The 23,658-nt window shown below is 42.8% G+C and overlaps 1 protein-coding gene across 2 annotated transcripts in view; it reads right to left on the bottom strand.

Annotated features, from left to right (window-relative positions):
- Positions 1-1,063: 1,063 nt before the first annotated feature.
- The window catches only part of LOC110974103 (transient receptor potential cation channel subfamily V member 6-like), a 28,566-nt gene continuing 5,971 nt past the window's right edge, over positions 1,064-23,658 (bottom strand). The window contains exons 2-17 of one of the 2 annotated variants that reach the window (XM_022225471.2): positions 22,762-23,029; positions 20,976-21,062; positions 20,201-20,293; positions 13,722-13,974; positions 11,669-12,018; positions 11,058-11,283; positions 8,519-8,634; positions 7,120-7,233; positions 6,725-6,829; positions 6,016-6,167; positions 5,123-5,232; positions 4,470-4,570; positions 3,680-3,841; positions 2,926-3,143; positions 2,308-2,491; positions 1,064-1,838 (exon numbers count right to left, since the gene is read on the bottom strand). In XM_022225471.2, the coding sequence (XP_022081163.2) occupies positions 1,794-1,838; positions 2,308-2,491; positions 2,926-3,143; positions 3,680-3,841; positions 4,470-4,570; positions 5,123-5,232; positions 6,016-6,167; positions 6,725-6,829; positions 7,120-7,233; positions 8,519-8,634; positions 11,058-11,283; positions 11,669-12,018; positions 13,722-13,974; positions 20,201-20,293; positions 20,976-21,062; positions 22,762-22,890 (2,445 nt within the window). In that variant the 5' untranslated portion in view covers positions 22,891-23,029 and the 3' untranslated portion in view covers positions 1,064-1,793. The remainder of the gene's footprint in view (positions 1,839-2,307; positions 2,492-2,925; positions 3,144-3,679; positions 3,842-4,469; positions 4,571-5,122; positions 5,233-6,015; positions 6,168-6,724; positions 6,830-7,119; positions 7,234-8,518; positions 8,635-11,057; positions 11,284-11,668; positions 12,019-13,721; positions 13,975-20,200; positions 20,294-20,975; positions 21,063-22,761; positions 23,030-23,658) is intronic. The other variant, XM_087136009.1, reaches the window with a different exon arrangement.

Genomic DNA, 23,658 nt, shown 5'->3' with positions numbered 1-23,658 from the left:
GTCACTGAGAACATGTATACTAGGCTCTGGGCAAGTTTGGTCAAGGACCACATTAAGCCCCACCCCATTATAGGACCTGCAAAAAGCGGTGGGGGTGCCCCCCGTTGAGTGGGGCGGGGCTCTGCGACCCCGCCCCTTAGCCACTCCACTGTATTGTTTTCGTTTCAATTCGTCATGAGTCAATCATGAGCTGTACCTAATTCACAAGTCGTTACGAGTGCGCTGGCTATGGAAGTTCAGTGCCATTTGACGGATTACAACTTCGTATTAACTTGATCTTGCGGTGTTAAAACCAAGTGGAAATTCGTCACGGTGGCCTCGAACAACTACAATAAGCCAAAGGACCTGAGGTCACAGGCTTAAAAGACCTCCAAACCGAAACGATGCTGAGGTTTGGATCACCCCTTCCGAGTCGGATACACAGTAAAGGTCATAATTCCGACTAGTCCCGTTGTCAAAAATATCGTCTTTATAACTCACAACCTTTACATTGCACATAGAGAACTTACTAGTTACGATGATGCACCCAGGGATTGTATTTCACTCTAAAAATCCTGGGTCAATCAGTCCCATTCCGGGTCAAATTATTACCAAGAAAGGGTAAAGAACAACCCAAAAGGGGGTCGTTTTTTGACCCAGAAAAGGGTCATTCTGAATGGGACCCAATTCTGGGTCAATCTGGCCCGGGAGTTTTTAAATTGTTCGATCCTCCTCTCATCAAACCCTCAGTTTGCATGAATTACTATCTGTTCAAATAATTCAGACATCGCCAAAATTGCGTCTCTTCACCAACAGCATAAAAAAATTACCAGCCTGGATCCATTTTCGTCATTTTCACGAGTGTACGAACCGTACATTATGAGGAAGAGGAGTCATGGACGCTCGCCAAAATATCATACATGATGACAATATCCAGGACATAAACTTTGTCCCCCTTTCAGTTTGTACATCCTAGGAGGGGGTCCAGAAAAGGAGTGTTCTCACTCGTGAAAATGATGGGGGGCAGGACAACCTTCGAGTCACCACACTCATGCAAAGACAATGAAATTCACGTAACTCAAAATACTTCACCAGTTAATTAATTTTATTATTGGAATGTATCGACTCGACGAGACATCAACTTTCTGTAGAGCCCCATTCTTTCAGATTTTTCGGAAGGTTTTTTGTATTTTGACGTCTTTATTTCTTTATAGGAACTGTGGACACAGCGAAACGAAAGAGCCCCCTCACTTTTTGTCCGTCTTAATTCACTATTATTAGCTAAATAAAAAGCCACAATACGTCCACAGCTATGTACACGAACATCCCTTGCCTAGTAAAAATAAAGATAAACCTATGTGTCACCAAGTAACAAAATAACCCACCGATGAAAATTTACTATAAAACTGTGGCACTCAAAGTAAAATCAATGCCGGAGCAATAACGCCGATGTGATGAAATCGCAGTTTTAGAAGAATTTCGTCACTTTCCTTGGTTGCAAGTTCAATGTTCATGAATTTTTCTTCTCATACTCGAGCTTTTTTGAGGGTTTGATTTTTTGTTCGTCACTCTCACTTCTGAAGTTACAACCTCTTGCTTGATGATAAAAATAACATGACAGGCACGTGAAACGGAGACAATACTGTTTATCATTTATGAGGAAAGTATTGGTAAAAAGTAAAAGAAGTCACAGTGACAGTCTTCAGCCTCATATCAATCCAGCCGAAGTTCTCAAGTAGTTTGAAACATTAACATTCACTTGTGTACAACCCTCGTGTTGCCATGGTCAATTTACTGTAGTCTCATCTGATTGGTCAACTGAGGACTTCTCTTCTTTCAAACGCTTGTTGCCCCGCCTCCTGTGAATACACAAAACATCGACATAAAGGCGTTATCCATTTTCTGAACCGAAGTGTTAATTACAATTGAAAGTACACACAGCGCCATTTTCAAGTCCATGAGAAAGCTCCTATTTTATTCGGTGTTTTCGTTACACCTCTGAGACTGAAAAAAATCTTCACCGTCGTCTAGAGACTTCTCTAGCAAAGGGAAGGGGGAAGCTGCTCATCCAGCATGATACCAATTGCTTTTAATCAATAGAGGAAATACTTTAGAACCGGTACCACCGCCTTTCTTTGGGGTGAGGATTCTGTCACTGATGGACAATAATCAGTTCTACCACCCCCACCTCCAACAAACCTAGAGACGTCACTGCTGTCTTCTCTTCACAGATTGTTCATATAGGTGCCAATGCAAGACAGTTACTTTTACCAAATAATATTTCATTCCAAGAAACAGAACAATAAATGGCTGTCTTTTCCTACTAACCCTCCATCTAGCGCAGACGTTGGTGACTCTAGCCTTGCCCTTCGGCAATGTCTTGGTGACCAGCAGAGCTCGACAAAGTCTCCCATCTTTCTCGACCTCGTCTTCCACCTGCTCCTGTGAAGCCAGGGAGGCCAAGCCCTCGGATTCGCCCTTCTCTGCGTTATCAACCGACAAGTACTCTTCCCTGAAGAGACAATGATTTGTGTACAGGGTTTATCTGCGTTTACAAGCTTTCGAGTTGAGTATACTTCAGAAAATGTTGTCGCAAGATCTGCTTGATCCATGACTCTGGAAATTCCAGCGGATGGCTATATTCTATCGCGCAAAGCCAAAGACTGAATTTTTTAAAATTAAAGACCTGTTTTCCATGGACAGAGACGAAAACACGGTTCTAAAGAGGGCCCTATAGGCATGAATCACCATTGATTCCCAAGTCTAATACCCAATTTAAATTTTGTGGTATACTTATTCATTTCCTGTGGTGGACACATTACCTGTGGTGGACGCATTACCGGAATAATATTGCTAGCATTTTGGCTGCCAAGATCGTGGAGAAAATGTTTACAAAAAGCACAAGGAAAAAACACGCGAAACCATAATTTATTTATGATTGCTCACCTGAGACTCCTCTGCCATTTGAAGCTACCGAAGTGCCGTCTCGATGTGTCTCTCACATGCTCCTTCCATGACATCGAAGTCCGATGCGGCTGATGTGACAACACCTCGCGCACAGCCGGAGCGCGGCCCATCCTCACCTCGGTGGAGTAGGCTTTCTGATACCGGTCCAGACTGGCGTGCGTCAAGGACCGCTCCATGTTTAAAATGATCATCGCCCACTGCCATCAGGAAGGTAGAAAATGGATAAGAGAAGGTCTATGAATCAATATTCGAATGGATGACCAGAAGTTTCAAAAGCATTTACCGGTAAAACGGAGGGATGTTTACTTTGGTTCCTTCGGGATTTTCTCTAAAAATTCGAACCCACAGTAGCCACCTGCTGTAGCATCTGCAGCATATCGGAGCAAATCCATGACTCAGGGAACCTTTCAATATGTTAGTCACTCTAGTAATCTATCCAGATTCAATGATGCAAAAATCTTACAAGAGATATCTGACTTGTAACAAGGGTGTGGGATTATTTAACCCCCTCCCCGAAAAATGCTTGAAAGCGAATAAGGATGTGCGCAAAGATTTCGAGTTTCATCATTCGACATTTGGACTAATGGTGATTCTGTTGACAAAAATCTAGAAAATTTGTCATATTCACTTTTGCCACGACGTGCCTGGTAAAAAAAACCAGTATAAAAATTCACATCTCCCCAACAAAAGAATTAAATCTTGTAATAACAAAAATCGCCTCATGATTGGTCACCTGCCGTTTCCACTCCATTCGCGAACGGTCCTTGATCTTCTCAAACGTCCGCGCCATTTTGGCAATGAGCATGTTCAGCAGCAAGACTGGAAGGACCAGGGCGAAGACGACGAAAGCAGCTCCCACCTGCCACGGCGCCCGAGATGAACGAAGATCTGCCGTCTGTTGGAGAAGAGTCGCTAAGACCATTAAACCTTCTGGATGCAACGGAGTGCCTTCAAACTACCGTTCATGAACTGGGTTTTAAGCTCTCCCTGTACCTACAATCCTGGACAAACCTCGTTGGAACATGCCTCCCCCTCACCCCCTGCCAATGTTGTTTCTCATTGGGTAAGTTGGGCCGAGTCTTGGTCCAATAAAGGACCGCAACATTGAACGGGGCTGGGGGATCTTTTCACTGCTTTTTTACGAGGTGTTCCAACTATTTTGTCCAGGATTGTAGATCGAAACGTGAACCAGTGGCATAACTTGGGGGGGGGCATTCTAGCGAGAGTCAGTGCCCCTGGGTGCCTCCCTCCCCTTTGAAATTTAGAAATGTGCACGATGCACACAAGCTGCAGCTAGTCTTTTAGTACCCTTCCAAATAAATCTCCGGGTACGCCCCTCCCGATTTTCACTCTAGTTATACGTCGTTGACGTCACCATAAACAATACGTGGTCAAACAAGGTTTAATTAAGCGGCTGCAAAATGGAGCCGAACATTTACATCTGAACTTGCCAGCCAATCTTAAAGGAAATTTTGGGAAACAAGCTTTGAAATGAAGTTCGTGTCTCACAAATTCGAGCTTACCTGAAATTTGGAGAAGGTCATGTGAAACATGGTGACCAGCGTGCTCTTGATATCTATGTAGCCACTTTGCTCCGAGACACCAAAGTACGCGTAGTAGAAAACTGTTTCATTCGAAATTAGAAGGAATTCTGAAAAACTGGAAAAACGTTTCTTAAAATGTCTGAGTTTGGACATTTCTCAATGACTGTCTTCGCATAAATTATCGTTTTTGCTTAGAGTAGACCCTCAATTCTCAGCAAGTCTTAAACAAGGGGGATTTAAGAATTCGATATTTTCTCCAAAATAATTTCTTGTCAGACGATACATTTGAAATGCCGGTCGTGATAACTTGTGAATTATCCTAATTCTAGATCTGGCCAAAGTAAAAACATAATTACAGATATGCAGCATTGATCATAATTATTCTCTCTCGTACATGTAAAAGTTAACCATCAGTTTTGCCTCTTTTGTTCTAAGTAGGCGTTTTTATTTTGGATACGAATGTTGGCATAGTAATATTTAACCCTGTATAAATACTCTTAAGTTTTTTCAAAAGCAAATTCTAAACCCTATTTGACCATTTTTTTAAGCGAGAAAAGATCACTCTGCATCAAACACGGAATGTATGAGTTTGAATTTGTTGTGAGGTCATGTGTTCCTCTTCGATGTCCCACCTCCTGCAAACATGTAGATGAAAATGCAGTAGATGATGACAAATCGCAGCAGATCACCGGTACACATCTTGCCGATCATGACGACCAGTGGACCCAGCTTCTTGTGAGCTCTGACCGAAACAAAATATTCAAAAATCACAACAAATTGCTCTCTGTATAAAAGTCCGTCCACAGCCGATGCCACTCATGCATCAAGCCATGACCAGTGCTTATTTAAAGTTTCTCCAGCCTAAAAAAGACGAATGGCTCCCCATGGGACGCCGGTCCGTCACTGGTTACGCTCCGGCTATTATTCTGCCAAACACATCCAAAGTTGCAGAGAGGTATTAAAATATGAAGGCGAAGTGACAGCCTGTGACCGCTTATACAAACCCTAAAGAATATAGGATCTATATGACAGTTTCCCTTTGTGATAATTTACGTGTAAGTAGGCCCTATCGTATTTTTTTCGCAAAGGCATTAGTTCACCGAAAGAGACAGGATTTACCCGACAGTTTTAAACAAGTATGGATGAAAATGAAATTACCGTAGAGTCCTCAGCTCATGTCTTAATCTGTTTATCGAATCTCGGGATCAGTACAGCTTATAGCAACAAAATCTAACAGATTTCGAACAAATGCAGTTTCCATTTTGGCAATACACTTCAAAAGAGAAGTTTAAATTACCACCACCGTAAACTTCAACAGACTTATGCAGAAACAAACTTGACTTTTCAACTGCACGCCCTCGTTCGGGACTACAACCCATCTACCTTTAACAGCCGAATTTTCCAGTGTTGGGATAGTGCTGTGTGCAAAACCTTTCAATTCTCGAATTTGGGAACTGGTCCCTTTTCAACAGACATTTCAAGAAGACAAGACATACATCGGTGGTAGAGTTGGCGGGTTCCTCACCTGTAGAAAAGCAGCAGATAGCACCACGACAGCACGACGGCCATTATGAAGAGGGCGTCCTCGGCCTGACGCTGTCGCAGCAGGCGCAATGGTACGCAGGCGTACAGAAGGCATACAGACACCAGGGATAGACACTTCTCTGGAAGCTCTATCTATCGGGGGAAAACGGTCAGGCAAACTGATCGAAACGTTGAGGGTTTACTCGTGTGCCGCAAAACCACACACACAAATTCAAAGGCACACGGGCAGATGGGGGAGGGGGCAGCCACAATAAGACATTTTTATCTAAATGAATGCGAAGATTTGGTTTATTTCATTTCCTCTCCTTTTGAAAGCGTTTAAAACTCCCCCAAATGTTGCCTCATCCCTCATAAAGGCCATAAATACAACACGAAAAAGTTTCCATTTTGGGCCTCCAAGAAAAACAATCTTGGTCCCCAAAAACTTTTGTTCTGGATGCGGACTTGAGTCAACAGAAAGATTTCCAAGGGACTAATCTGTTAAAAGCACAGCATGCAAAATGCTGACAGACCATAGAGTTCTTATATTAAGAAGTCACAAAGCCCGCTCACCAAGGAAAACCCTTTCTGATAGTTTATAAATTTAGGTGACCCATATTTTCCAGTTTTTTTTTTATTTCCCCAACGTTTTTCACCTTGGTGAGAACAAAAGGGGGCGCCATTCAAAACTCGTGGGAGTGAAACCTTACAAAACTTTTGATGACAGTCCCGTGCTGAGTTCTCAGTTCGTAGAAACCAATGAAGAACTTGACAGCGCAGCTGACAAGTACCAGCACCTCCGCTGTAAACCGAACCTGAGATTTCAAGAAAAAAAGCAAGGGAGGTTTGGTGGACCACTGAGTCATACACTGTCCCCTTTCGACTGCCCATCAGATTGGATGTTGTTGTCAGTGGCGTAAAACTAGGCTTTGATTTACAACCTATGGGTGCTCTTTTCTTGAGGGACATTTGTTTTTTGGTCTTAGTTTCAAAAGACACACGCATTCCGATCATGGAAAACAAAAGGGGAACAAAAGAGATCACAGGTCGTTCCAAACGTCCACGATTTTATGAGTTCCTTCTGTTCGTTTTAGGATGTACTTACATAGCTAGTTGCGTCTGTGACCGTCATCAGATCACCACTCGGTCGAAAATACACCGCCGCCGAAATGAGCGACAAGTGGAAAATCGTCCAGGCGAAGCGCACCAACAAGATTTTCTGAAGTCAGAAGTGGGAAGAGAATGTAAAAACGAAATGAGCCCATTATGGGTCTTGAACCTTTGTCTGGCACTCAAGAGAACGATAATGTGTTACGTCTGCAGTGTCATAATTCGGAAATTTGCGAAGGAGTGTAGTTACTTGAAAACCTGTTTTTCCTGAATGAAACTGCATGTGGAAGCGATTTCGAACGTATGGAATATCGCCGTCTTGCAATAATACTGAAGATGCGTGTTTGTCACGAAAGTTTTTAGACACATGTTTCACGGATAAAATGATGACAGAAAAATTATATGATTGAATTCCCGGCGTGTGGGGACGCGACACGATGCACGCTATATTTCTCCTTGACACATACTCGTTACCGTCGTATTATGACAATGGACCCGTTTCCCATCGGGAGGTCGGTTCATTCTGACAAATTAATTAGTGTAACCTAATGAGTGAAATTTGAGATTCGCCGTCACAGGCGTTGAGCCAGGACTGTAGTACTGGGTCCTTGGGAATTAATCATATAACGACATAAAAGCGTAGGCCTATTTATTAATTCATCAAAAATTCACCTCATAATTGCTTTCACCTTGACTGGTACACGCAGGAACGAAGAGCGATTTGGAAAGTTAATGGTTATTTGTAAACTTAAGTGACTGCACATGAAACCGCAGCTATAGCCAATGGCATCATTAGGGCCTCTTTCTTAGTGATGCATGCTCGGCCATTTTTTTTTTGAGTGACAAGACAAACTAAGAGGCTATACAATTATGAAAAAAGAATTTGTAAAATCGACACACAAATATCCGGATGTCTCGGCGAAGCCAAATTAATTGCGGTTCAACCCAAATGAAACTCTCAGTCGACGAGGAGAAAAGTCAGGTCCAAAATCCAAAATCTGTCTTTACTCTGTAACTGAAAAATCACTCCTATCTCAAAAGCCAACCCGAAACTCAACTTCAACACATAGACTTATTTCTCACCCCAAAATTCTACACAATATCCTACACTATAACCAAACTCCAAACGCAGAGAAAGTCTTAAACCTGGCGGCATTACACAAACCCCATCGAAAGCGAAACCAGAAACTACCACAAATGACGCTGTGTAAACTCAGACTCTTACCTTTATGCCTTGAACCACAACCTATCTCGACAAAATCAGTGCACAATCTTAGACCCACACACACACAACCAAAGCAAGACCCAAAATGAAGTCCCCAATAGTTGTATCGTTACCAAAACTTCAATCTTCCCCTTCGTTAATCGCCGAACGATTATCCGCATAACCTTGCCTTGGCGTATCGGTTCCACTTCTCTTCCAGTAGTTTTTGGATGATGTGTCCTTCCAGCATCTTCAAATGCTGAAGCTTACTTCCCTGCACGATCATTCTCAAGGCAGACCTCTCATCTGTTCAGGAGGGAAAAACTGCATCTAAAATTACTGACTTGTTCATCTTTTTAAATAATAGATAGTGACGATATCGCCTTGGTCGTTACTAATGTTCTGAGATCTATAGGCCCTACTACATGTACTACGTTGGCTGTTCAAAACGTCCTTTGTCAAAGAGCCAAAATGAAACGGGTAACATTGAAATACGTGTATTAAAGTGAACTCTTTTTTTTAGTAACAGAACACTTTAACAACACCTTGTAGAAAGATGGATGCAGGTGAGAAGCAGGTTTTCAAATTATAGACGACACACTTCATGTTTTCTTATTAATGCACCGCACTTGCACTACACAAATCAATTTGTAGACGTGGGTCTGCATCGATGGTACCTTTAACCATAAATCACTTTTCTCTCTGCCTAGAGAAAGTTATGGCTCTCCCAGAGATTATTTTAACTCTGTCAGACCGGTCGAAACAAAGTGCCTTTTTAAAAATAATTTATATTCCGCAGAATTCGACCAGAGAAGGCTTTATTACTTTGGGGGTAATTTATGCGGTGCGCGTCGCAAGCTGAGTGATGCAAGTATTGAGAGACGGAACGGAGGATAATCGTATTATTTCGTCATGTCGTGGGGAGCAATGGCGAATCCAAGTGTTGAGTGGGAGGCAGATTAGGTGATGTTTTTCTGAAACTATTGACTTTTTCCATCCGTAAAGGGTTCCTCCTGCCCTTAATAAAGTGTTTTGTCGTGTTAAATTCCGCAGAAGTAGGGCATTATGTCCTTCGGGGTGGGGCCAGGTTTGCCCTTTATTCTCCATCACACCCCTATACCGAACACGCCACTATGTGGGAGTGGTACATGTGCGTGCACGCGCATCCCAGACCCTTCGCTGAAATGCACATCAAGACATTTTCTCCCCAGCAAAATCGACGCAGAGAATGTCACTTCATTAGGCTCATAATTACGACAGCTGATATTTTAAAAGCATTTCCAGTAAGATCTTGTCGTCTTATTAAAGTCCACTGAAGCTACGCCACACTAATTCCCGAGAGATATGGCGGTGAATATGCTTGAGCCAAAAGCAATTCTACAACCCGTCTCGTGGCGGAAATCAGTACATCCCTGGTTGTCATTAACAGCGCGGTGCTTTCATCATCCATCCTGACCAATCACCGGGCTTTTTGTTCCATTAAGGGAATGAATTTTGTCTTCATTTTAAATCAATCTAACAGCCCATTTTGCCGAGATGTCGATGAATTAAGCGATCCGACCCAGTGGAAAATCTTGACACGGCCACTGGGAATTACCCGCCAAATAAGCCGATCATAAGTGCAATTCGACGAGGGAAACGAGTGCTCTGGACACGGTGACATTTGGCAATTTCCGAGGAAGCGAAGTGTAGTCATCCGATGCGTAAAGCCCAATCATCACCGAAATACTTCGACACTTCTTGAGTAAAACGTTTACACACTGGACAAAGCATACCTAGCTCTTCATTTTGACAGATCCGAGTCTCATATTAGGGTATGAAGTTGAACTCGGCATGAGTGGAAGCATTACCAGTTTGGACTCTATACCGATTGCCAGTCAAAGAGTAAACCTCTTCAGCTTTCGGATTGTTTAGTAAATCATGGACCGTTGACACCCTGACGTATGTGTGAAAACGCAACGATGTTTGGGATATAATTCGCCGGTTCAGTTAAAGTAACTTTCCAGTTTTGAAAGTTAGATCCCAGGATCAAAGTATGATTTTTCTTTAATTAATGTTTAAAAAGTGGTCCAAAAATGCATTCTGCCGTAAAAAAAAAAAAGAGAGAAATGGCATGGAGAGGAAGTGGTTGCTGTGGTGGACTGCTGGTAAAGAGACACTGAATGAGGCAAACTTTTTTGTTCCCCCCCCCAAGCCACTGGTCCTGTCACCTTGCCCTCCGTAAGGCTAGGGCTGCCAATATCCACGAAGAAACTTTGTAAGGTTGCAGGTCAGTACATCGGTTTGAAATTGCGCACACTGGCCAACTTTTTATTGACATGCCTTCAAAGTCGTTGCTATACCGTGATCTGCGGACTGAAATGTTGCCACCCAAATTGGGACTTCCATTTCTGAGAAATTTGGACAGAACGGTGACTCTGAAATGGCTCTGGGACTGTGGGCGTTAGTTTTCATAATGGCGATGGGTCATTAGGGGTGATCATCTTAGGAGGGAAATGTCTTCAAAAGTCACTGATAAACAGCAATACTGAAAAGGAAAGGGGGATATGTGAGGATATAAGCTTAATTCGAGCGCCTGAGTAACTTCTGAGTATACCATTCCTGATTTTTATCATTGTTATGTACATACATATGGTATCGTTTCATTGGATCTGCATCCGATGACTGAATCCCACCGAATGAGCCTTTTAGTTTTCTTCGTTCAAAATACCGGAGAGGTGGTCACTCACTCAGCTCTCCGCCAGGGCCGATGGAGTCCAGTCCGGTCAGCGGGTAGGCAACACTGGCCACCGTGCCGTGCGTCCACTGGGTCTCACTGGACAAGTCCAGTAGGTGGGCGAACAGCTCCCCGCGACCCAGGCGGTAGGACAGCTCCAGTGGTGTCAGACCGGCATGGTTGAAGATGTCGTGGCGGGCGGGAAGGGCGGTATGGTTGATGATGTGACTGATCATGTGCTGGAATTAAAAGATGAGCGTACAATGAAGGCAATTTTTTTTCAATAGAAGAGTTGCTGAGGCCACTGTTAATTTATAAACTTGTTTTAGTAGCGCTCCTAATCCTCGCCCACCCTTCGCCCACCCTACACTCCAAAAGCTGGGTTTTTGAACTGAAGAATGACCTTGGCAGGGAGACTGGTGTAACAGATCCTATTTTGGTCCTATACAGGGCCACTAACACCACATTTTTTGCAGTGTAGAAACACGAATATTATGCGGCCTATGACTTCACCTTTGCCCAACCAGTGGTTGAATCCATCAGGCCCGTTTAGGAAGCACTCCATGCGCCCATATGATCTATTCACAGGAAATCACAAGAAATCCAGTCTTATTTAGCCCGTACCTTCTGGTTGTGGATGATCACCATGTGCACCACGGTGTTCCCGAACGAATCCTTGGCGTCTGGGTTGACCGTCCCCCGGCCGGCCTCGTTCTTGAGCCCTTCGGCCACCAGGTAGTCGTAGATCTCGACGTTGCCCACGCTGGCCGCAAAGGCCAGCGGATACTCGCCGTAGTAGGCGTTGCCCTCGTAGGTGGAGGGCCGGAAAGCCGAGCTGGTGCCCTCCTTGAGATCTGTGGGCCGGAAGAAGCGACCAGTGGCCCGCTGGTCCAGGCGAGCCTTGTAGCGACCGACCAGAAGCTTCACCCACTCCAGGTTGTTGTTGATGATGGCAAAGTGGAGACAGCTTTCACCTAAGAGGTGAATGGTGACAAACAGTTTGAAGAGGTGTAAAAAAACATCTGTCCATGGGCCGTATGTCGTAGTGATAAAACTGATTTGGTAAACTAAAGTTTTTGTAGGAATTACCCGCCTAGTGGTTATATATAACAGGTTTTGCCCTTACCCAACGTATATCAATAAGCACTGTATGCTCAGTGCTTGTCCGAGATCTTGCGAAAAAACCTCACAAGCTTACTCGGGTGGGACTCGAACCCACGACCTCCTGCCTACTAGTCCAGATGTCTTAACCACTCGACCACCGAGCTTGCCGGGGTCGGTTGGCCGGTCCGTGTCAAATGAAGCAGCGGGTACCGCGAACTATTTTCAAGATGTATTTTGGGCAAAACCTGTTATATATAATTAACATCTCCCCAACGCAAAAATACATCTTGAAAACCGCCTAGTGGTGTTGAAGTGGCCTAAATTAAAGCGTGCATATGACCAATTTTGCATACCTAAAGATGGGGATCAGCAAACAACCAGTTTTGACGAACCTCTCACAATGAAATATTTGTCGAAAAAAAACCCTAATCTCGATAACTATTTTGATTGAGGAACCAGGACCATCAAATATATTTTTCCGCAGGGAGTGGGGCTTTATCCTTGTTATATAAAATGTCTTCGACATTCGCTAATAATCTTCCAAAGTGGAGATATCCAAACAGTTTTTGGGAGGATGCGTATCAGGCCACTATGGGTCGTAAGAATAAAAGCTAGCAAATGCTATGAAGTCCAAGCAAACAGCAATAGCATTTACTGAGAAGTAATTAATTAAGAATAAGTGATTGCTTGAATTTGTATGAAAAAAATGTTTCTTTTACTGTTCAGCATCTGCTTGTACAAATAGTAGCAAATGCTTTATGCTTGTGGCTGACTTCACAGCCGCACGGTTTTGCACAACAGGGCTTCCACTGTCTGCACCTAGGCCTACAGACACACACAGCAGCACGGTGCTGTATCTTGAGACCTCAGCATGGCAGACAAGCACAATGGCAGTAATTTTGATCGCAAAAACCTTGATGAAGAAAATTGCTCTGCCACTCTCAAATCGGTACAACTGCCTGCATCTGGTTTCTTGAGATTCCCTCCTAAAGGCATACAGCCTTTCCTTTCGAGTGACGCTCATGAACGCTGCCATTTTGAACATTAGTAAATGCTCCGCGTTTTCAAGCTTGCCCTGACCCAGTCTTGCAAAATGTCAAGTAAATACTCCAATTTTGTAGAACTTACTCATTTTTATTCATACAAAATGAAGCAACTGCTTATTGTCAAGCACAGGCATAAAAAGTATAAAAGGTAAATACGTTTTTATCAATTGCACTAAAGTAAAAGCATTTGCTTTTTTATTATTCATACAAACACGAGTAAATGCTACTTTTTATTCATACGCCCCTTTGCCCTTTTAAAGTAAGGAAATTACCTTAGGACTGACTACCACAGAATAAGATAGTAAAGAGCTTTTTCCCAAGCGTGCTAAAAGCTTGCTGCTCAGGACAATTCATTTCTTTACGCAACACTGTCCCTTGTTTAGCGCCTCTTCTTTTGACAAGAGTATAGGCTATCCAACAAAGCATCTTTAATGCATGTGTAGGCTGTCCCAACCACTCACAAAGATACAAGGACAAATCACAGGTTTTTTTTTTAATCTCAATCAGGACATGGGTGTGCACATTACCGAAGTAGTCGTCGCCCTCATAGATGTCCAGCGCCATCTTCGGGTACATCTCAAGCATTATCCGAGCGATGGTGAGATGAGTCTCGGTATTGTTGAGTAGGCACAGGTGCAGCGCCGTCTCCCCGACCTCACCCCGACGGGCCAGGTCCCAGCAAGCCTCCCGCTGGCGGAAGCGGTTGATGGCCGCCAACTGGGACCGGTCAAACTGCAGCACCAGCTCCTTGCTGGACATGCGCTTGACCATGGTCCTGGCCTGCGGTTTCATTTTGCAAAGGTAAAAGGGTCTGTCAATCATCGGTGAGTTTACTATGACATTGAGCGCTATTTCTAAATAAACCACTGAACTATATTAGCGAAATTTGCGCAGGTCTACATGAAAGTACATGTACGCGGCTTCTCTCGAAGCTGAAAATTATAAGGTTGTTCATGGAATCGGGGATGTAATTAGGGTGAAATTTCTAGGGACATATGGGCACCAACTGTAGCTTGTATTGTCTACCTTTCACATTTTTCAAATGGGGGGCACCCAGGGTGCACGGACCTCCGCTGGGGAATATCGCCCCCCCCCCCGCGTAGTTGCACCACTGCATAGCAGTCCTCAGTATTTTGAAGGCTAGTTGAGTTGGCAGTAAACACCTTCCATTATCCCCTTGACATTAAATGTGTACTTCATCTACTACTCTTACATGCATTTAGGGCCAGGAAGTGACATTCGAGATCCTGACTTATTTCATTTCAAAATGACGCCATCCTTGAAATGGATGTAATGAGAATATCCTGAAATATTATATCATTTTGCGACTTGGCTAATATTTGGTTTATTATAGAAATAATGATACGCACTACGTTTTTGTGCAAGTTTAGTGTGCGTTTCAATGTTTTTATATTGTTCACAGGCATTCTATTTAATATTCACTAGTCATAAGTTATGAAATTGTGCAATCAATATAGGATTCACCAAAACATTAAAGATCTTTATCAGTTTGGCCTTTCGTTCGTGTCAACGGTCATTTTTTGGAGATACGATGAACTTAATTGTTAACAGGTTACATTGTTCATTTAATATATTCTGTAATACAACAGCTCCATTATTCCTTGTGTATAAAGCCTGTTCTATTGGGAGATTTTAAGACGCTCGGTGGCTCCGATGGCTACAAAACCTACCTGTCCTTTTTACTAGTTCTGGGTTTGCGCGCATTGTTCTGAGGACGCTTGCATAGTTCTGAGCACGCGCAGTACCTTAAAAAAGATCAGTATGTCTGCTGCCTGACGGCGTAGTTTTTTCCTTAGGAGGGTTAGGGATAATAGACCTTTTCACTAATAAAATTCATAATATACACACGCATGCGCACAAATGGCCCCGGAGGAAAGTGTTAGAGGGCCATTAAAAAGGTATAGGGGTGCGACTTTGATGATCATTTTCTCTCAAGTTTTCTGGCTTTGTTCTTTTTTTGTTCATGAAATCCCATTAAATCATTTTTGCTATTAGTTTCTAATCTCAGCAGGGTTTTGGTGCCTTGTAAAGAGATTTTATCATCGTGATTTTTCCTGTGCGTACGAGATCGCCGTTTCTTAGTATGGCCCCTTTCCATCATATTACATGTATGTAGTATAAATTACATCGATAGTGTTCTTAGAGCCAACCTGCGTATTTGTAAACACGTACTGATGTTCAATATATATGTACAGTACCCATTCCGTTCACTGCTTTCTGCACTTGGAAATCTGAAGGACCAGATCTCTTTCTCTTTGGAATCTGCACTTTGTCTAGTACAACCCCAAACACAACAACTGGATACCATTTCTTTCGGTACAGTACTCCAAGCTATGACTAGGCTCAATGGTAAGCTATGTGCGTACAGTATATATACGTACATTGAACATGTACATTGAACATCGGCGAAATGTGCACTGTCCCTTGATGTCGACTAGCCTTAATTAATTTGTTAATCAAAAAGTTGCTGGTTTTTTTCTTGTTTTATCTAAACCAAGTCAAAGGTTAATTTCCCTCTCTTTTCAATTCAACTCAATTGTCCTAGAAACTCGGTGTCCTCACCAGTTTCTGAATAGTTTATATGCACTGAAGTTTGGTTTGATTCATGATTTGAGCAAGTTCAATGCCTGTGTAGAAAATGAAATCCAATTCTTACTCTCACAACATCGGAAGAAAGATTTTTAACAATTGTGCATATTGGAATATCCAGATTCAAAATTGAAGAGGACAGCATACATGTATTTTTAACCCTATCCTTGATAACAGCTCAAATGAATGGTAACACGCAGAACTAAAATACAACAGGAAGCGCTTCATAGAATGCAATGGTTTTGGAGAGAGATGAAGTCTGTGTGTACGTGTCAACTGCAGCAGTATATTCACAATTATTTAGTAAATGAAATGCGGTTTACTGCAGCACTAAACCCCGACGAGATTTTCACTTGCCATTGCAGCCAGATCTGCGGATCCCGCATCGGCCTAAATCAGTCACGAGCGTGTTTGCTCTCGACGTGGACCACTACCTTCATGATCTTTATTGTTCACAAAGCTAAGCAACACGATACATGCACAAACATCATGTTTACCAGAGCAACTGAATAAAACATTATTTAAGTTTAATAATACAGGGAAAGAAATGCACAACCGAATTTTCAGCATTTCATGATAGCTGACATTTTCTGAGGTGAATACAACTGGCTGCCGGCTGTTTGCGTTCATCAAAATTGCGCCGGCTGAAGATGGCATGGCGTGATCGGATCGCGGTCTCAATGCACATGAGCACTATGATACACAGGCGGTATGCTGAGTCATTGGAGTTAAGTTCAGCAGTTCGCCTCATGAATAATTCATGTTTTCACTCACCTAAATGTACGGGAAAAAATCCCGTGTTGGAAGTTTGTGAACAAAACGCTAACCTATGCATTGAAGATTGCCACGATCTTTGATATTTTTGTCGAAAACATTCAATAATTTCAGTGCACCACATTCAATTACCGCCCAAAGGTTGCAGTAGTGATCATCAGGAACAAATTAACACTTGCACATGATGGTTGCTCCCATGTAATCACGAAGGAAAGATTGATCTAAATTCAGTGAAGGCCGAGCATTAACGTTCAGCAAGTGCTCGCCTGGTTTTTGTCGCTCTATGCGCGTATTCTCATGGGGTTTCTCTAGAACAATATTGTTGTTCGTTGAACCAATTTCAGCGAAAAAAGAGAGAAAGCCAAGATCTTTCTGGAATTGTTTATAGAATTTTTTAGAACAGGGTTTTCTTCCACAAGAACTGAAACACGAGGAGGATGTTGCTTCGTGATGCTGCAGCGTGCAGAACATTTGGCAAGACTAACTCCGATCATCAGGCATGTGGGAAGGACTTTCCTTTACATTTCAGTGGTAGCTTTCTGACGATTAGGCTTACCTTTCATATAAACAGAAAATGAAGGGTGTTTTGAGACATTCCTGCCCCCAACAAAATCAAGTTGACAGGGCCGCAAGTGCATGAACTTAGATATTATGGAGAATATCCCTATTTATTTGGCCATATTAAAACTCTGGCAGGGGCCTGCATGAGAGTAATAATTCCAATTGTGGGTCTACACTCTGTTGCAAAGAAGGAAAATAAATTCCAGTAGTCAATTCAAAATTAATGCAAAGCAAGCCAAGCAAAGCATGCGGTCAGAATTGGGATAGAAACCTTTCTTTGATACAGTGCCGTCAGGTTTGGTTGCGCTAACTCGTTCGTGAGTCTTGTATATACATGTACATAACCTATTCAGTTTGTCAATTCCGCTGTTCGGCCGAGAACCGTGAAAAATATCGAGCCATAATTCACACTTTAAATTCCCCTGGTGATTACATGGAACATGAACGCCATCTGCAAGTGTTTGTTCCTACTAATCACTACTGTGACCCTTGGGCACTAATCGAATGTAGCACTCTGAAATTATTGAATATTCTCGACAAAAATATCAAAGACTCTCAGTCTTTCATAGACAAGTGTTCATTCACAAACTTCTGGCATGGTATAAAAAAGCCGCCACTCTGCTACTGGTAGCTTCAACGACGTCCGTATCGCGAGTGCTGATCTCTCTGATTAACACGCATGCGTACTGGTCTTCATATACCCCTAACCTTCCAAGGAAAAAGATTACGCTGCCTGGCGTCTCAAAGTCTCCCATTGAGTGTTTTATTATCAACTCAAGGAAGGAAGCTGATTATTCCGAAAGTTTACAACAGGTGCATGCTAGAACAAAAACAGATGGGGACGAGCAAGAGGCGGACAAGAGCTCCCAAGGGGAAGTTGCCCCTTCTCTTAACCCCCTCCGTACGTAGCCAGGCTCTTCTCAGAGGGGGCCTCAGAGTTCCCCGGGGGCGTTGCCGCAGGGTTATCCCTTACCACGAAAACAAAAGTTTGTTGTTTTTCCATATGCATTTATTTACAAACATTATCTATTTTCCTTCGCCTGCAAAATCCAAATTTATTACAAACACGAATCAGAAAGCCACAGAAACGGCTTTGGGAATGAAAGCATAATGACATTGTCCGCCGGCTGATTAGAGTATTATATCCAAGCCAAACTCCTTCCTCAGCACCAACGAATTGGAATTTTTATTTCTTCTATCCAAGAGTTCCGGAAGCGCGCCATCAGGGGTCAACTTTCAGGCTTTATTGACACGTCAGGTTGTGTAAGAGAAGTCATGCATCTCGGAACACTGCGCCGAAGTACCGAAATTCCACGGGGAAATGAGACCTTTTCCCGAGTAATAATTATTCTCCTCTTTCGTGAACTGAAGTCTCAAATTCGCCAAAAACGCCTCTTTCGTGATGGAAGCACGGCCTCGAGCTACCGTCGTGTTAAAACGTGTGAATTATTTATCGGTCACGGGGTTCCGCAGGTTGCGCGTGTGAAAAATGTCAAGTGCCAGGACGGGTGACGACATTCAAAGGCGTCAGAATCATCTACAAATACTGAGACTGTAAAATTCGCCCATATTCGTTGGTAGAATATTTTTTGATATAATGAAATGAACAAAACCTCTCTGTACTCATCATAGTGTACACGTTTTATGTATGTTTTCAAAACAGGTATTAAAATGGTGTGGAACGAAAAATGTACATCCATTTTGTCTGATGCTGAGTGTTGTGTAAGTGTATATACATCATTTGCAAATGTTTAGGACCACCCATAGAAAATGCATTAACCTGAAGGAAAACCAAACTTAAACCAATCAATCATGGCAACTTAGGCTATGTTTATGTTCAATGTGTAGCCTTGGTACTTTGGTTGAACATTTTTGACTACATTTCCATGATTTGACGTCTTAACAGTCTAGCTAATATTCAGTGTGCCCTCCCTTATTTCTGATTGCTTAGACTGGCTTTTTTAAACCCATGCTGCCTTGCGGACAAAATGTCATACAAGACCTGCCTTTGCAAAAAATTTCATTCAAATGGGTATATAGCACTACACTGATGCTATACACCGCTGTAAAATCATGTTAAGGAATCATTCAGTGAGACAGTGTAATGCAGGCCCAGTGACAGAAATACCAATAAAATTCCAGGTGGTCTTAAACTTTTGCAAATGACTGTGAGACTAATGAGAGAACTGATCCTTTGGAAACTGCCATTTTATCCTTTTAAAATCGTGCAGTCTTTCATTTCCTAAAGGCGGAATCCAATCTAATTGTTCAACTTGAATTATGCCCAATATGTCTAAAATACACGTTATATGTCTACAGATGTGTGAATCTGTAAAGGAATTTCACAACTGGATGCGGAGGGGGTGAAAGGGGCGGGGCCAATTATGTAAATCTGTAGAACAGTTTGAATAATTTAAATGCATTTAACCGCCATAGATCAACAGATTGCCTTTTCTGCATCAGGGGAGTGCGTCAAACATTTCCATCAGGTGTCAAAAATACACCTCGGTTGCGAGAGGTTCCAAGGGTGACTTGTCAGAGTCAACACATTCGCTCGTCTCCGATAATGGAGCATAATTTTTGACCGAGGAGGAATGACTCATCAAAACGTGTACAGCAAAGAATCTTTCAAGGGTCTAGGCCTAATTATACAAAAAGACTGTGCATGTTTCACATGCGCAATATGATTGTTGTGACACTTTAACTGGATCTCGCCTAAAAAGAAAAACTACATTACCTTTCAAACTACATACATCTTCGATGAAAAACAAATCTTTCCTTACTAAAACAGTTATAAGGTCGTTTCCTGAAGTTTTACTTCTTACAAGTTTGGCAACTTTCCCCACAAGGACTCAGTGAATTAGAACGCTTTTGAGATCTCATATTTTGTTTGTATCTTATTCTGTCTGACCCGGGATTGCACGTTGATAATGGATGATATACTTTAACCCACAAAATATGGGTCATGATAGCCGGGGTAAATGATTAATGTGTTCACGTTATTGCAAGATAACGATCAATGAATATTAAAGTATATCATCTATTAAGAAACAAAAAATACCTCTAAATCTGCCTTCTGCTTCTGCCTGATAGTTGCATATTCCACTTTCGTAATTGATTTCCCCTCACCACCATTGTATAGGAACGGCCTTACCTGAAACAAAACACACTCGCGAGCCTGAAAAGATATCACCTTTTAACGGTGGACAAAGCGTATCATGACAATATTGTTTTAGATGTGGATGCCTTATGTTCAAACTAGTCACTGACATTCTTGTCACGCTTTCTGAAACCGGGGTACAAAGGACAGACATTTCATGGCTGGTGTGCTGTATCCACGTTCACTCGATACGGAATGCTCATGGGATATTATACATAATGAATGTTTCACAATCGTGCCATGGTAAGAATAATTTCATGAGGAGTCAGATGAACCGTTCGATTCCATGAGGCGAAGCCGAGTGTTTTATACAGTACCTGCATAAATCCCCGTCTGTTAGGGGGACAAGTAAGTCCCGCTTGCAGATATTATCGTCCGTCATTTTGCCAGATTCAGTGTACTGTTCAGTGTTGGACTGGTTCCCGTACCTACAATATTTTCCTCTTTCTTACTGGGAACGAAATATTTCATGTAGGGCCTATACGAAATGGGGGTGTGAACCAGTCCAGTGAAGTTCTATTCAACTGGTATACCGTTCTTATAACGATTGTAAACGGGCCTTGGGTTAAATTGAACGACTTTTCGCTGAAATCGGCTAGGAAAACTGATATTAACACGTGTACTAACTGTATAATTATCCACGAGTCATGTCAGAGCTATTTGAACTTTGACCTACCCTTCTTTGCAAGAACTCTCTGAAATCCTCCTCGCTGAGTCTGTAGAATTCCTCCACGAGCCGTCCTCTCCCGGCAAAGTGCACCAACTGGAAGAAAACATTTGTACGGCGTTTTAAAAGCTAGGACTAAATCAATAACTCTTGGAATGCGAGATACCTCTTTTCCTGACATGTTAGTTCCAATCTTTTTCAGGTCTTGCGAAGTTTTTTCTTCCGGAGAACGTCGCATATTATGCTGCACTTCACGTTAGGAGGCTTATTAGCCGCGTAGCGCGCACGCAATTGAATGAAGATTAAAGGCTTGGAAACCTCTTCTTCGTGGGCCTGTTAGTACGGAGCTCTGGAAGTGCCATCCGACTTGTTGAGATCCTAACATACTTTTTGTCTGGATGACAAAATAATACAGGCAAGATGTTGACATCCTGAGATAATTTATTACGGGATGACGACATCGTAAACGTTTTATTAATCCAATTAATATCATGTATGGCAATAGGAAGACAATGGAAGCTCTGGAAGTGCCATATTTTGGGGGATGACGACATCGTAGAGGTAAGATGTCAACATCCTGAGATACTTTATCACGGATGACGACATCGTAAAAGTGGAATAATGACATTATTTGGGAATGGGTGCATTGCCAAACCACCTTGAAAACGCACAGGTGGCCTGAGGTGCTTCTGTCTTTTACAGCATTGTCTTCATCATACACGATGTTAAATAGATTGATAGCACGACATGATGTCTCACCGTCTGTTACAAGTAGTGAAGTAGACATCACACTTTCTGGGTGTCTCTGGATGACGACATCTTGAGATAATGATTATCTCAGGATCCAATTTTTGAGATGTCGTCATCCTATGATAAATGATCTGAGGATGTCGTCATCCAACTTTCTCGATGTCATCATCCCGTCATAAACTATCTCAGGATGTCGACATCTTGTCTTTATTATATCCTCATCCCGAGAAAAAAATATGTCAGGATCTCAAAAGTCGAATGGCACTTCCAGAGCTCCTTATGTTTGTTTCCCGTGGATCCGAATCCCGATCAGTGGTCCAAAATTGGTTCACTGGCACCAGATCCCGTCTGATAGATGGTGTGGACCACAAACGTTGGGATCACTGATCAAGATCGAGATCTTTTGAAAAAAAAGCCCTCTATGTCCACCAGTGTCACACTACTGCAATGAAAGCATCCAATAAATTCGCATATAAAATCCTCGGAAGGTCTCATCTGGCTGTGCTGTACAAGCGAAGGCGGTGTCTAAATCTTACTGGCTAGGCCTATGGCTTCGGTTTTTTGGGGTTTTTTTTGGCCATTTGCGTCAAGTTATTTAGCCACAGGAATATTGCCGTTCTGGACACCGAGAGGGCGTATCAAAGAGGCTGATTAGAAACGTCCAGTGCAAAGAATATGTACTAAAGCCGTGTCCATCTTTTTTGGCTATGGGGATAGCAATAAATTACTTTAACACGCCCATGAGAAGTGCTTAAAGCCGCTACATATAGTTTGCAGCTTTCATTGGCACACTTATCATAGCCAGCTCAGCCAATTGATTCGGACAGGGCCATGGCACAGACGACAGCAATAATTTTGTCAAGCAGAGCTAATTCATCACTGCACTGTATGTCTCGCATGTTGCAAAATGGCAAACGAGTACGCTCGAAGTAATAACAACGCGCTGATAATGACCAGTCATGACAATGAGAGCATAGCTCAAGGCAAAATATTGTAAATGATTTGCAGCTCCTCTCATTTAGTCTGACGCAGTGTCATGCCAAACCTTGTAAACGGGGTTCTTCTCGTACTGTTCGTGCTGTCGCTTCCACTGTCGCTCGGGCTTGCCCGCATCGAAAGGGGAGGCTACCCCCGTGTGACACCAGACCGAGCACTTGTCCACAAAAGAGCCCATGTCCGCCAGTGGTAAGGCAAGAGTACTATGGGTACCCTTCCTTTCAACCAATCAGGAGGAGGGGGGGTGGTCTCTTCAGAACTTGAAGCTGGCTATGGCATCGTCAAAGCAGTATTTCGAAGGCTATGAGAGCGGATGGCTAGTGAAAAACAATAATTTTGGACTGTAGTTGGCTCGTAACACAGCTTTTTACCAGTGACGTATCCAGATCTTGGCTCAGGGGCAAAGTGGAATTTTCCCCAAAACGATTGAAATAGTTTTCTCTCAAAGAGATCAGGTGGTAGTACCAAGTACGAAAAGGTTGGTGCTTTCATCCCCCACTGGCCGCACAAATTCCCGGTGCGCTCCCCAGGTGCCCCCCAAACAACGGATGAATGGATATTGAACAAGGCTAACAAAAGCTTGCATCCAAAAAACCACACCACTTAAAGCTGGTACCCCCCATAAGATGCTGGTGCCCCTCCCCACTAGTAAAGTCCTAGCTACGCCACTGCACCCCCCCCCAAAAAAAAGATTGTCTCTGAACCGCCTTCTGGATACGCCACTTTCACGGGATACCATAGTTGCTTTTGATAGAAAAACACATATCGATATGAAAAGAAGATTTGTATATTGGCTTTCATAATGGCTTCCAACACACTGGTGATACGGCGAGTTAAAAGAGGAGTTTGAAGTTGGGAGGGAGTGGAACGCCTGGGAAAACTAAGACGGGTTTAATTGAAAGGGGTAATGATATGACACGCATACTCAACTGAGTAGCTTAGGTAC

Source organism: Acanthaster planci, linkage group LG04, assembly GCF_054643075.1.
Source record: "Acanthaster planci isolate LZ-2023a linkage group LG04, COTS_SCS, whole genome shotgun sequence".
Classification (NCBI taxonomy): domain Eukaryota; kingdom Metazoa; phylum Echinodermata; class Asteroidea; order Valvatida; family Acanthasteridae; genus Acanthaster; species Acanthaster planci.
Note: the sequence above shows the minus strand (reverse complement) of the source record. Positions and strands in the feature narration are given on the sequence as shown.